General features: G+C 38.9%; 1 protein-coding gene across 1 annotated transcript in view; it reads right to left on the bottom strand.

Moving 5' to 3' along the window:
- Positions 1 to 7,450: 7,450 nt before the first annotated feature.
- Positions 7,451 to 11,197, bottom strand: part of prep (prolyl endopeptidase) — a 10,370-nt gene continuing 6,623 nt past the window's right edge. The window contains exons 11-14 of the mRNA XM_026142737.1: positions 10,595 to 10,826; positions 10,068 to 10,199; positions 9,809 to 9,965; positions 7,451 to 8,477 (exon numbers count right to left, since the gene is read on the bottom strand). Of these exons, the coding sequence (XP_025998522.1) occupies positions 8,183 to 8,477; positions 9,809 to 9,965; positions 10,068 to 10,199; positions 10,595 to 10,826 (816 nt within the window). The 3' untranslated portion in view covers positions 7,451 to 8,182. The remainder of the gene's footprint in view (positions 8,478 to 9,808; positions 9,966 to 10,067; positions 10,200 to 10,594; positions 10,827 to 11,197) is intronic.

The following is an 11,197-nucleotide window of genomic DNA, read 5'->3' as shown; positions in this document are numbered from 1 at the left end:
TGAGAAACTTTCCATCTTATCTCACTTCTGCCTTGGTGGGACGTTTCTCGAGGGGTTATTCGCGAGTATGAGGAAAGAGGAAAAACACGTTGGAGGAATGAAACAACAACAAGCCTGTCTCCACCCACCGACGCTCAAGAGCCCACCCTCCGGAATTCGCAAGCTTTGCCCCTACCCCCAATCCGTCCAACCCAGCCCCCGCGCACAAGGCCTGTTTTTGAAGATGCTTGTAGTGGAGGCCTCCTCAGCAGCCATAGAATTACTGTGTGGGTCACAGGATTGGATACCACTGTCAGATGTTATCCACTCATTCATATCCTGGCAGGACCTTTCTGATTAGGACAAGTCAGCGGAAAATACCGCAGTGCAGCTTACCGAAGTGTGCAAAAGAATGACAAGGAATGATTTAGATATGGGAGGCTCTGGTGTGCCTGTCGGTCAAAAGAGGGAACTGAAAGAGCAAAATGGTTGTTAGTGAAGATTTTATGGTGTGCTTTAAACCTGTGAAAAACAAATTGATTCATGAAATGCTTGTGAAACAGCCTTAACGATTGTAATGGTACAGAGGCACAGAAAAACCCGTGAAAGTAAAGCTTTGCAGATGTTCTAAGTAGTTTGTTTTCATAAACGACACAAACTAGAATTCTTCACATATAGTTGGTTTTCAACTGGTTTTAAACCCATGTCCATCTCTTTTATACTTTTCTTTATGCAGATTTATGATTTATGAAAATTCAGATTTTTCTCAGTTTGATCGGTTGCCTTCAAGCTTCAGCAGAGGAAAGTTTTCAACATTTTGTTTTTTCTCAACGTCCTTCTGATGGAGAAGTTAGAAGGCAGCTTCTCATTTGACAGCGTGACAAAACAAAACAAACAACAACAACAAAAAACCTTAAAGTTCCTACATCTGAAAAAGTGACATGGCCCAACTTCAAACTTTGTTTCTTTGCATTAGATGTTTGTTTTATAGCTGCCACAGATCCACAGTCACGCCTTTTGTTTGCACTTATGCAACAAGATAAGACTGTTTTGAAACCTCTTTTACTTTCAAACCTTTTCATTATATTTGTGGCGATAAAAAAAGAGAAGAACACTTTTCAACTGAGACTTTGCAAAGACATCTACAAACTGACGTATGTTTTTCTTTTCTTTTTTGAAGATTGTTTTTAAGCCGAACATAAAACTTGTAACAATCTCTGCACTAGTTTTGTCATGCTACAGAATAAGATACATTTTTCACACTCATTTACATTTATATAAGGATCTGTACTTTTCCCACTTCTATTCATGAAGATGAGCACTGAAAATATTTCACATATTAAGTTCTACAAAAGGATCTTCATGTCACATCTGTAATATTGCTAGGAAATGATCTGTTTCTGAAATGAGCCGAGCAGCTCATTGTTTGCAGACGACCTTCGTTTTAAAACCAACATCACTGTTTGTGGGTTTTTTTAGTTTAATATCATTTCTTATGATATGATCTAATTTTAGTACCTCCCTACATGTGAAAAAAGAGAGCTGACACTGATAAAGAAGAAACTTTTTATGTGAATGTTTGCGGGGGAAAAAAGGTTGAAGAGCTAATTCTTATGTAACAAAAATACATTTTTAAGACAAAGCGACTGCATTTTTTCCATTTATTATTTGTTTGAATGCAAAGCAGGAGCAACACTTTAACCCATTTGTATGTCTTTTTACTCTCTCTATTTCCATAGCTTTTTCCATACATGCTGTATCTTTATATCGATCTAATCCCCACCTGTTCTGTGGAGCGCTTTGTTGAACTGCCCTATTTTTAAGATGTGTGAGTTGCTGAATGGTTTTTATTCTTTCATCACAACTAGCGATGAGAGGGGTGATGTAAAAATTTGCCTCATATAAAAATAAGCTGTTTTGGAGAAGTGCATCTAAGGTTTTTGTTCCAATTTGAATGTCACAATAGTCTCTGTGAGACAATGCAACATCATACAAATGAGGCTTCATTTATTTTCAGTACAGTCCAATTCAATATGGTACAATTTATATATGATGTTCAGCACTACGAGTACAAATTTATCATGAGAGCAGAAAAAAAATGGCATAATATGAATCTCTGTAAGGCCTGCAATAATTTCAGGTGTAGAATTGAGAAGCTGTGTCTTGGGTTTGTTTTATTTGGCTTATTGATAAGATTTGCATAGATATATTTAATAAAACAAATGTAATATTTTTAATGGATTAGGCTTGTTTGATTTATTGTTCTTGTTGCTTTATTTTCTCAGTTAATAGCTCTAATCAGTGGAAAGAAATGTGTGCATCCAAGCTGGAAACTATAGGATCTTAAGAGCATTTTGTTTTCTTTTTTAAATAAAGAGAGATTTTTTTTCATTTAATTGTGTTTTGGGGGTTTAGTGAAAACCAAGTGGAAGTCACATACCAGTACATATTCTGTTTAAATGCATCTTTTATAAGCCATCTTTTAAAACCTGTTCAAATGTTAATTCATCTGTATTGCTCTTTATTTTTAAGCCTGCAAGGAAAGATCAGTGCAGTGGCTCATTTAGATCTTCAGTTGTCTTAGATGAACTATATATTTATGAGCACATGCAGATTCCTGAGTTGTTTGAATACCAACTTTCTGTGCAGACTTTGAACTCCCTCTCCCCAGCTAACCTCACCCAACCCCCACTCTTCACCAAGTAGGCTCCCAGAGGAAACTTGCATTTTACCATGCATTGCTGTCAATGCAGTTCAAAGGGTTCATTGAGTCCCTCTCTCTTTTCTCTTTTTCTTTTTATGTGAGGAGGGGGTTGTTTTTTGTCGTTTACCTCATGCATTCCAGCTACCAATCCTTCACTTTTCTCTATCGTTTACAAGGATGGATAAACAGTGTTGGCAGAGCGGGGCCATCTCCCCTCAGGGTTATTTTTAGGACCAGAAGACTATATGCTTATGGAGTGTTTTAAGAGAAGAAGAAAAAGCACGCCAAGAAATGACTTTTTTTTTTTCTAATTTTTTCATCTAGTTTCAAATTCGAAGCACAGCTCACTTTAATTTCCATCCCTGGATGTTGGTGACTCTCTGCAGACAAAGAAGAATTGATATTTTTTTTCTCATCCATTCATCGAATATTTTCCTCTGTTTTCTTCACAGATTTCGTTAACAAATATTTAGACTCAACGAAAAAAAACATTCACACAGCACAGAAAAGCACACGCGTATTGTGTGGTTCATACTTGACCACAGGGGCAACTCAAAAACTTTCCCTTCGTTTTTCATGCTTCAAATCGTAAAATACGATTTTTTAAAAACCCCGTTCCATTTAAATTAGGATTGGATATTTGTTCACTGGAGGCATTTTAGTGCGACTTTCAATTTGATACACTTCCAACAGCCATATTTTTTTTCTTTTACCTTTTGGTCTCAGGAGATGAATTTCCCGTTTACTTCTGAGGGAGGAAGAGAAAGAAAAGCGACGAAAGTAAACTTTATGGGCGGTAAATCACGTAGTGGTAGTCTAACTATCCGGCCAAGGCTCCTGCACCGGGAGTAAACAGGGTGAAAATATCTGAATGAAATATCAGTGACGTCAGAGAGAGCGAGAGGAGAGGGGGGAGGTTAGAGAAGAAGCGCTTGTACCGCCGATGCGCCAAAAACTGCGCACAATGGGGCCACGCATCTATATCGCATTCTTCCAATTTATTTTTGGATTATTTTGTCGTGTTGTTATGCGGGGCTTCAGCGGGTCAGTATGACTGTTTTTTCTTGCTCCTGGATTCACTGAACCTTCTGAAGTTTTAGTCAAACAAATGGAGAAGCTGAGCATCCACCCACAATGTAATCGATAGATCTGCTAAACCAACGCTAATACTCCTTAAATATCATAATATAAAGCTTAAAGTGGTTAACAGAGATCCTGTGATGATGGATCTTGTTTGCTTAATTGCTGTTTTCCGGTTTCCCCCGTGTATTGAGGAAAGTTCCCTTTAAAGACTTCCAGTTGTTGTTATACAAATAACTGTGTAATGCGTAATTTCCCTTAAAACAAAACGATAAGCAATCTTTTGGGTGCATTTGTGCGCATCTTTAGCGTCAAATCGGTTTTGATTACGTTTGATTAAAGAACCAATCCATCAAGTCTTCACGGTGGGTAACGTCGGTCATTTCAGGTCAGGGAATGGTAGTGGGAGGGGGGGGGGGGGGGGGGGGGTCAGCATATAGGTGAGCCAGTCTCAATCAAGGCTTTTCTTGAGGAGGGTGGATTTAAGCTGGAGGAAATAGGGCAAAATGTTGGTAAAATTCAGCGCACTCACCTGTAAAAGAGGTAGAGGAGGAAGTGGACATGCTCCCTTTTTTCTCTCCCTCTCTCGCCGTGAATGAATGAGATGGCACAGGCAGACCAAGCGTTTCTCCCGGTGTTCCTTTGATAGAGCAAATGTAGGGTGAAGTAGAGATCAGCCTGCTGGACATCAGGTCTCCCGACGCTCTAGTTTGAGTTACATGTTTCAACTGACTTTAACCTGCATGGCGCATGAAGCCAAGTGACCGTCTGGAATCAAAGAGATTTTCCATGGATGAATATTTTATAGTGACTCTGTAACATAAGCTGCAGCAGCGTGAGAGACAGACTGATTTGTTTTAAACTGAACCAACAGATTCCTTTGAGGCTGTGGCACAGATCCGAAAAAAAACATCCTCTGAACTGCTCCAAAGGTGATTTCTCTCTCTCTCTCTCACTTCATTTCCCAACTTCTCACAAACGGTTGCTCAAGCTCAAAGGCACTGACGGCTCAATCTCATATCTACCCTCCACAAACCAGGTCTAAAAATTGAATTAGTGCTAGCATTTTAGCTGCAAATGTGGGGTTTCCCCATAAACAAGTCTTCCAGTAGAAAAGATGCAGATGCGTCGTCTGAGCTTTATCACTGCTCTTCTAACCATGCGGCATCTATGACCTCCCCCCAACATGCTCGCAACCATCCCCACCTCTCTCCCTCTCTTTCTCTTGTTGATGAAGATCCATACTTAACATCCCCCACCCAGCCCGTTTAAAAGACCTACCCACCACTCAGTAAGCTCAAATTAATTTTCCTTACAAGATTACCATAAATATTCACTCAAATCACCCGTGAAGCGATCACACAGAAGAAACCCCAAAATTTTTATTAGCCTACTATAATGTATCCTCTCCTTCAGGCACCCCAAACTTTCCTCACTGATCTGATGTCTGCTGTTGACTCTTTCAGCTTCATATCCTTGTTGAATAGCGCAGCTTGGCTGGTTCCAGATCAGCGACTGGTAACTGAGAAGTGGGGGGTGGGATTGAATAAATAGCGCCATCCATCGGTTTGATAAAGGCAGTCAACTTCACTGTTATTAATGTACCTCACACTGAGAGAGAGACAAAATGATAGATAGATAGATAGATAGATAGATAGATAGATAGATAGATAGATAGATAGATAGATAGATAGATAGATAGATAGATAGATAGATAGATACAAAAAGCTACATTCGCAACTATTAAATTATTACATGTGATTATAAGCGTTAATGCTTATAACCACAGGTGTGTGTTCATCGGGCGCGTTATAATGTCTTCGAATGTGTCAGCCAATCAGAAATGAGGATCTTTTTCACCGCTTTCATTAGACATAAGTTGATAAGATTATTGCCACATGTGATGGTTATTTCCACCTAAAGCCAACTTATAATAGGATGTTTTAACATAATATTATAATGTAGGTCATGCATGGGCTAATCCTATAAACCACTTTCTTTGTGTGTGATGACCCGCCAGCTTCAGCACAGACAAGTGAAACAGTGAGGGTGTTTTTTTCTTTTGTGAAGTTTACCACTAGGATCAGTTCACTGACACACCAGTCTACATGTAGGCAGGCAGCAGGATTTCACGGGGTTTTATGCGCCATCTGGTGGTCCAGTATCCTCTGATTTCCCACGCGGGTGTATGTGGACGCGTGCGCATTCAATCTAAATTGGCTGGGAGGTGATTAAAAGCGGGGGTGGCAAACCTTAGATGAGGCATTGAGTGCTGACAAAGTTATTTGTAACGACTGGGATTTATTTATTTTTAACATTTTTGATAAGTTTGGTCAACTAGCTCGTTTGATTCTATTGCGCATGGCCTATATCTGGCTCTGGTTGTTATTCAGTCAATGTAGCTGTTCATTCTTCCAGTTATTTAACCTAAAGTTAAATAGGTTAAATAGAAATGCAGAGGCACTAGCCGATCTTTGTCACCCAAAGTTGTTGGGGAGCTGGAACAGATGTTAAAGTATTAAGACAGGCAGTATAATTTGGTTTTAAGTAAAGCGAGTCAGTGTTGTGTCAGAAAACATTCTCAAAACTTAAAAGAAAAATTGAATCTTCTTGGCGTCAGATTTCACGACTGTTTTAGTTTCATAACATGACGAGTAATTTGGTTTTGCTGGAACACTGAGCACGTTCAAAATGATCTGAATCTGAAACCATGAGTATTTTCATGTCCATCTTTAATGTTTATTGGGTGTTTTAAATAATAGAAATGAAACATATAAACTGTCATTTTTTCTGTCTTCAGATTATGTTTATCTAATTTATGTTTATCTGAAATTGACATTTTTGCAAAGCATTTGAATTTAATTTTTTTTTAACTTCACTTCTAATAGACGTTTTTCTAATTTGATATCAGTTTATTTGAATGTTGTGAAAAATGTAATGTAATGGTGCACACCAGTTTGAATTTAGATAAAAGAAATTTGGAAATTTGTGCATGTTTTCATACTAACTCATATGCATTTAAACATTTAAAAAATAAAAATATAACCCATAAATGATGAAAGAGTCATCATGAAGCTCAACTTCTTGCTATTTTGTAATGTATTGTTCATTAAAGGCGCGGTCACAGACTGGAGTGTTTGAGATGATTATAAAAGTTTCAGGTGTGACTGATTATGCTTATGAAAACCAAAAGTGGGACATCGGAGAGGCTTTTGAACATGAAACATGTACGTTTATTAATCCTCATGGCTTCCTCTGTGAGACCACCCTCATTTTGTGCTTGCTGCTATACCCGTTGTTCACTTTCAGCGTGACTGCCCCCTGGTGGAAGACCACACATGAACTCAAGATTAGATCTAGACGCCCTGACTTGCTCTTTGTCTGTGAAAGGGAACAACAGACCGATTCATATCCCAGCTTATTATTTCATTATATTTTTTAATAGAAAGCAAAATATTTCTGTCTTTGTCCAAGATTATCTCAAATAAAAGATTTTTTTTATTCACTGCCTTCATTTGTTTCACTCAAACTTGCCACTTTGGATCGGAGAATTATTCCTCAATTTGGACAATCAAATTTCATATTTTTATCCTGAGCTGTTACCCTAGTGTAATTTTATTTACTACATGAAGGTGCATAGCTGTTAACATACACAAATAATAAAAGATCCCGATGAGTCACTGTTGAAAAAGTTATTTATTGTATTTGTGGCATTGTGTTTTGTTCCCTTTGAAAAGGAAAACAATCAGCACAAGTCAAGAGGTAGAAATCATCAGTCTGAAATTAATGTAAGGACTGACATTTACTTACACACACACACACACACACACACACACTTTCCCATGGAAACAACCGATTTTTTTTTTTGCATTTGTTTTCATTTCATCCACCAGCAGTACCATCATCCGTGTAATACTGTCACTAACATTTGTATGTACTGATTTCATCTGACATCAAACAGACTCCATTCTGCGCACAATCCAGAAATAAATTACATACACACACATCACGTTGCAGCACCCAAAGGGAGCAGGAACAATCTTGAAATGAACTTTTTGCTATTTTCACCTCATGACTTTAACGGCTGATTGGCTGATTACTGCATCATCCTTGAAAAGAGCCCCCTGTGACTACACAAAACAAACAACACATTAGGTGTGAGAGATGCATGTTGGCTTATATTTGTGCAGAGCCTGATGACTCTGTGATCTAATCTGCTCACACAGGGGGAGGGACAAAAACAGATCAGCACAAAAAAAAAAAGAGGGGGGGGGGGAAAGGTAGCAGTGCTATAAACAATGTGTCAACATCTGGTATTAACGGTATTCTGGTATTAACGGTATTCTAAATATGGTTTGACCAAAGGATTTAAAAAAAGAAAAAAAAGAAACCCCACACACTTTAAAAGGTAGATGCAGGTTATTTGACCCAAGAGATGTTGAGACAGCGAGCGATGAAGGCGTAAGTGTCAGCCACCTCCTGAATGACTTTGCTGGTGGGCTTTCCAGCACCGTGGCCTGACTTTGTGTCCACAAGGATGAAAAGGGGATTTGTCTGCTTGGGGCTGCGACCTACAATGTGCTGCAGAGTGGCGATGTACTTGAGGGAATGCAGAGGCACTACCCGGTCATCGTGGTCGCCTGTCAGCAAAAGCACAGCGGGGTACTGGACCCCATTGCCTTCTGGTACACGGATGTTATGAAGCGGGGAGTATCTGCGAGAGAGGACCAGTGGGATCTTTGTTAGGACTGCAACCGTTTAAATATTAAGTAAACAGCAGAATCCCTCTATAAAAATGTCAGAGCAATGATAATGTTGGAGTACAAAATGTATTTTGTTTAACCTTAAAATATTCACACTGCTATCCTACATCACAAACGAAACAATCGGGTAATTTTGTTTGTTCTGAATTTCTTTGTGAGCTTCAGTTCTCAAATCAAGACTCAAGGATAACTCCTGGAATTAGATATTTCATTAAAATACAGTACTGTGCCAGAGTCTTGAGCCAATCCTTATTTCTTTATATTTTGCAAAGAAAATTACCACACAGATTAAGTTATTTATTAAAATGGGCAAACGAACACAAGGGAATACAGTATACAAGCTAAAAGCTGAGACTGTACAATTCTAATAAGCATGAAAGTCGATATTTGGTATGACCACCTTTATTCCTCAACACAGCCTGAACTCTCTTAGGAAAGATTTCTTGTCATGTTTTGGTAGTCCTCGGGATTCTTCAAAGATCTTCTTTGGATGTTGGGTACCCTTTGATCTGTTCTCTGTCAAGATGATCTCACACTGCTTCAGTAATGCTAAAGTCTGGGTTCTGGGGAGACCCATCCATGACTGACAGTGTTTCATGGTGTATTTTTATTTTTCTATTTGTGTATGCTTTTACTGCATTAACTGTGTGTTGAGGATCATTGTAATGCTAAAAAAAAAATGAAGCTGCTGTCAATCACATGCTTTCCAAACTGTATTGCCTGGTGGATTAAAATCTGAGAGTGTTTTCCAAATTCATAATTCCTTAAAATTTGACAAGATCACCAACACCACTGGCTGAGATGTAGCTCAAAACCACTACATCTCAGCCTCTGTATATATTCATCACACCATAAAGACCTGTTACCACTGATCTTCAATCCAGTCTTTGTGTAATTTGGCATAACTCAGCCTCCTCCCTGTTTCTCTTCCTTAGCAATGGCTTCTTGACAACTGGACTTTTTAAATCCCCATTCCTCAAGGAAATGACCTTCAGACACTTTATCTGCTACAGACAGGGTTTTAGGCCTGGAATTTTTTCTTTTGTCCTCCACTTGTCCAGTTTCCTCAGTTCTTTAAAGGACATGTTGCACACCATGCTGAAATATGCCAGGCTTTCAGCTAATAGCTACTTGGGACTGGAAACACATTTTTTTATGTCCATGTAGCCAATGTAATCAGTGAAGCTCAGATTAAAATGTATAAAGAAAGGCAGCTGATGTAAATGCAGCCTACAGTATATAATACACATTAAAATCTACACTGTGGTCAGAGAGCACCTACTTGATCAGCCATTCAAACTGCTCTTTGTCTTCTGAACAGCCAAAGTCCGTGGTCCAGGCGTGCCCGATTGTGAACTTGTGGAACTTCAGCATGTCCATGACGCCCACCTGAGCTACTGCACATCCAAACAGCTCAGGCCGCTCGTTTACACAGGCCGCTGAGACAGGACACCAAGGATTCAGAAACATCATCATCTATATCCATTTGCTGCGATTATATTGTTTTAGTGTATCTTGTTCTTTAGTGGAAGCATACATACCTACAAGCAGGCCACCATTAGAGCCTCCATTTATAGTCAGTTTGGAGGGAGAAGTGTATCCCTCCTTGATTAGATATTCAGCTGCACACTGGAAGTCTGTGAAGCAGTTCTGTTTATTTGCCAGCATGCCAGCTGGAAAAAAAAAGAATACAAAGTATGTAAATGAGGACTTTGCGCTGGTAATATTTAAAAGATTCCCTCCAGGCACGTTTGAAAAGATCTAAAATTATTCTGCTTTGAATAATAATGTGTGTCTGATATGTTTTTTTATGCTTGTCAGGTTAGAAATTCTTAAAAACAACATTTATGCCTCCTCAGCCACAGAAAACTCCAGAATCTCTCAATATGCAAATATATTCATTTCAAACTTTTAGCTAAAGATGTCATTATTGAAAGACAAGACACAATCTACTGTATGTGCTACAAACACACACAAACACAGGCGTTTTCTAACAGGGCAAACTGGACATGCCCTTGCGATTGAGCTCTGTAGTCATGTTTATAATTACGTGTCAAAAGCTCCTCACCTTTGTGCCAGGTCTCCCCATATTCTCCTCCTCCTCTGATGTTGGCGACAGCTAAAACTCCTCCCAGATGTCTGACAAAGATGAGTCTGGACACGCTGTAGCTTGGCGTGATGGAGATGTTAAAGCCCCCGTAGCCATATAAAAAACCTGGATGGGAGCCGTCCATTTTGATGCCCTTCTTGTGAACAATGAACATGGGTATCTGAGTGCCATCCTTTGAGGGAAAAAAGATCTGAGACAACAAGAGAGAGAAAAAAAAATAAAAGATTGTCAGGGAAACAAAAGGAGATGGGAAGTGAATTACGAAAAGGTAAAGAACAGTAAAGCTTACATCACCAGTCTATCCTTGTTTCTGAGTCAGAAGACAAGAGAAGACAGGAGCTCTTTTAAAATCCTGTCTGCATCGTGAACATTTTACACTTACAGAGCTATTTTCGAGGCCACTGTTTTCAGCAGAAGTATATAAATATATCTAACTCTGGGACACTATATGTACAGAGGAAGTAAAAAGAATTTGAAACATGGTCTGGCCAAGGCTAGACTATCTAAAGGACAATTTACTGCAAGTTTCTCAGGAATCTGAACCACTTAAATATAAAATCA

Source organism: Astatotilapia calliptera, chromosome 15 (genome assembly GCF_900246225.1).
Source record: "Astatotilapia calliptera chromosome 15, fAstCal1.2, whole genome shotgun sequence".
Taxonomy (NCBI): Eukaryota; Metazoa; Chordata; class Actinopteri; order Cichliformes; family Cichlidae; genus Astatotilapia; species Astatotilapia calliptera.
Note: the sequence above shows the minus strand (reverse complement) of the source record. Positions and strands in the feature narration are given on the sequence as shown.